The sequence below is a fragment of the Morone saxatilis genome, unplaced genomic scaffold (assembly GCF_004916995.1).
Source record: "Morone saxatilis isolate NCDOM2014 unplaced genomic scaffold, NCSU_SB_2.0 Contig23, whole genome shotgun sequence".
NCBI classification, from domain to species: domain Eukaryota; kingdom Metazoa; phylum Chordata; class Actinopteri; family Moronidae; genus Morone; species Morone saxatilis.
In genome coordinates this window covers 16,205,990-16,208,954 of record NW_023339796.1, presented here as the reverse complement: position 1 = coordinate 16,208,954, position 2,965 = coordinate 16,205,990, and the positions used below count along the sequence as shown (strand labels likewise).

The window sequence follows — 2,965 nt, the reverse complement described above, 5'->3', positions numbered from 1 at the left end:
CTATAAATATTATATTCCATTTCAGCCACTAGATCCTAAATGCTACACACTGGACCTTTAAGGAATGTTATAATAGCTTTACATAAAATCACTGGTTGTGATGGAAATGTTAGCAGAGTAGAGAAAGAAGCCAAAACCATAAAGCTAAAAAAACAGGATGATAAATCATAATAATAATAATAAACAGACCACATACTTGAGCCAGTGATTCACAATCACTGTCCTCATCACAACTGTCAAAAATACTGGACCGATCCATCCCTTCCTCTACCATTGTGGGACTGTCCTCGAGGGAGCTCTCGTACACCGTCTGCGTTTCTGTCGTGACGTCCTGGTAGTCGACCTTCTCTGTGAAGCTGACTTTACGTTGCTTCAGATTGCTGTCATTCATGTCCCACTCTTCCTCTGTCAGCCTGAATCCGGCTTTCAGATCCCCTCTTCTCCTTGGCTCTGGGTTTCCGTTAGCGGTGTGACTGACAGGGATCCCTCTGGGACCCAGGAAGGAATAGGCTGTCATTGAAGCTTGGGCCTTTCCCAGAGCGAGACGGCCATACTTGAGCATGATGGCTTGGAGCAGTTCCCACAGCACCTTCGGGGTGAAGACACCCAGCTTGTTCTGCTCATAGAGATAAGGCTGGAGGACCTCTTTGATGTTTTGCAGGAACTGGCGGAAGATCAGTAGAGTGGCTAACATCTGTGAGGAGAAGGACAACATCAGTTACTGTGCTGAATATAAGAAGTAAAAAGAGAAAATACATGCACAGTCCAAAAGTGTTTAGTAAGCATTCACTCTGCCTGAATGTACAAATGCAGTTCACTGCATCTGACACAACACACAATAATAAAGCAAGATTATGTAACTTTTGAAGGAGTAAATAAAGCACTGTTTCACTTAAATGATTAAGATCAATTCATAAGCAGTAAAACACCATTGCTCAGTTCAATTTGCTGCTAAAGCCTTACTTGGTCTGGTATGACCATTAGCTTATGGTGGCTAATTTAATGCTCCATTATTCTGTAATGAAACGCTGTACCCCTCCCCAGAAAAGCCTCTGTCTTTGAGCACGATATCACATATGTAGCTGGCAAGTACCTATTAAAGACCCCTGAAGAAGATTTTGGTTATAAAACGAGTAAACTGGCAACATTCAAAGTTCATCTGAGACATTTTCTACCAACTCATGAAGCTAATGTTAGCTCCATGCAAACCAAAATTGATGGTTTCTGGCTAAAAATGTCAAGCCTGCTTTTGTCAACCTCTATCTGAAAACAATGAGCCATTGTTTAAAAATGACTGAGAACTCTGAGTGGTAAATTATCACCATTATCATTGTAAACTCAATATGGCTTGACAGGCAGAAATAGCAACAGTAACTATGAGGGGTTCATATTGTTTATGATACTGCCAGCAGTTGTTGTTACCTCCTTAAGTCGCTCCATGTCCTTGAGGTAGAATCCGATGTAAAAAAGGCTAAGGTACGAATTAATGAATTCAAACTGTAAAGAAAAACATAACAAGAAGTCAAACACACTCAAACAACATGAACTGTCTCTATTCTGCCCCAAACAGGAGATGAAGAAGCATGACTTACAAAAACCATCTTGATGATGAGATTATTCTCATAGGCACTCTGAAGTCTGTAATTCTCTGCATGATTAATAAACATAAGAGAAGCATTTGTCAATGTGCAGTTCAATGACAGTAAAAATGTAACTGCCTCATAGATCAAGGATCAAAACCTCATGGCTTAAAGCTTTCTATATCAGTGCTCACATAGCATAAAAATATACTCCTACATACTAAATGGCTGCCTAGCCTAAATTACAATCAGGGGCAAACATGTTCCATTTTAGTTTAATTTCTTATAAAGCAATTCAATTCCTCTATTATATATCACAGAAATATTAATTTACTATCGTGCTGAGAGTTCATTTTATGTCTCTTACCCATGTCATTAAGCCAGTAGGCAATCTTCTTATACACCTCATCACATACAGTTACAGTAACGGCCAGAAGTATCTTAGGAATGAATCTTGTGATACCAGGTAGCTCCTGGATCTCCATCACCACTTCCTGCAAGGTGCATTAGAAGCATGGTACATATTTAATAAGTCCAATTCATTCATATCTCTCAAATCCCACAGTTATTTTTAAAAGGCTATTAAATGAATATGAGCCTGCAAGAGGTATATTTGAATATGCTTTGTTTACGCTGTTTGTGAAAATGATATCATTCACAGACTAAACTGTAGTTATGGATCTTAACTTTCTGTCTTGCTGTTGTTTAACTGTGGTATTCATGCTGTTTCCAGTAAGGGCGGGTTTAAGCTCTTCATAAGAAATACATTTATACAATATCAGCCCATTTATCACCCACAGACGATATCAACTCCATTCATTCCATTTAACTTGCATCCTGTGTTATCTGTTCAAACCTGCAGTTCCAGGCAGAGGAGCATAGCAAGGAAGACAAAACAGAGACAGAGGAGGCAGATGGGCAGGCTGACCAGCCATCTGAACAGAGCTCTCTTCCAGGGCGGGTAGTAGAACTCCTCACAGCCCGTTATAGGACTGCAGCGCTTCACTCCCTGCAGAGACCGCAGAAGAGGAGAAAATAGCCAGAGAAGGTGTTAGAGACCTCTGTATGATTGTAATCATCTTTACTGGAAAAAGGATTGGAAATGTTTGTGCTACATAGTAATGATTACTAGTTAGATGTTGTATCCCAGGTTATTGGAGAACATCGGACATTACAAATAAATCCTCAATTTAAGTACCTCTGTTTTAACAACTTTCTATTGGATTGTAATTCAAAATGTATGTACGAAAAACAACAATCACACATCTGTGACAAACCTGTAGCACATTCCAGATTTTCATCTCATATAATTTTCTCATATTATGATGCATTACCATGCTGTTAGTGCCACCCCGAAAACATTGACGCCCAACGTGGGGCTCGAA

General features: G+C 39.6%; 1 protein-coding gene across 1 annotated transcript in view; it reads right to left on the bottom strand.

Annotated features, from left to right (window-relative positions):
- ano8a (anoctamin 8a) overlaps positions 1-2,965 on the bottom strand; it is a 15,759-nt gene that overhangs the window by 3,952 nt on the left and 8,842 nt on the right. The window contains exons 9-13 of the mRNA XM_035670660.1: positions 2,437-2,589; positions 1,948-2,074; positions 1,593-1,648; positions 1,423-1,497; positions 197-694 (exon numbers count right to left, since the gene is read on the bottom strand). Of these exons, the coding sequence (XP_035526553.1) occupies positions 197-694; positions 1,423-1,497; positions 1,593-1,648; positions 1,948-2,074; positions 2,437-2,589 (909 nt within the window). The remainder of the gene's footprint in view (positions 1-196; positions 695-1,422; positions 1,498-1,592; positions 1,649-1,947; positions 2,075-2,436; positions 2,590-2,965) is intronic.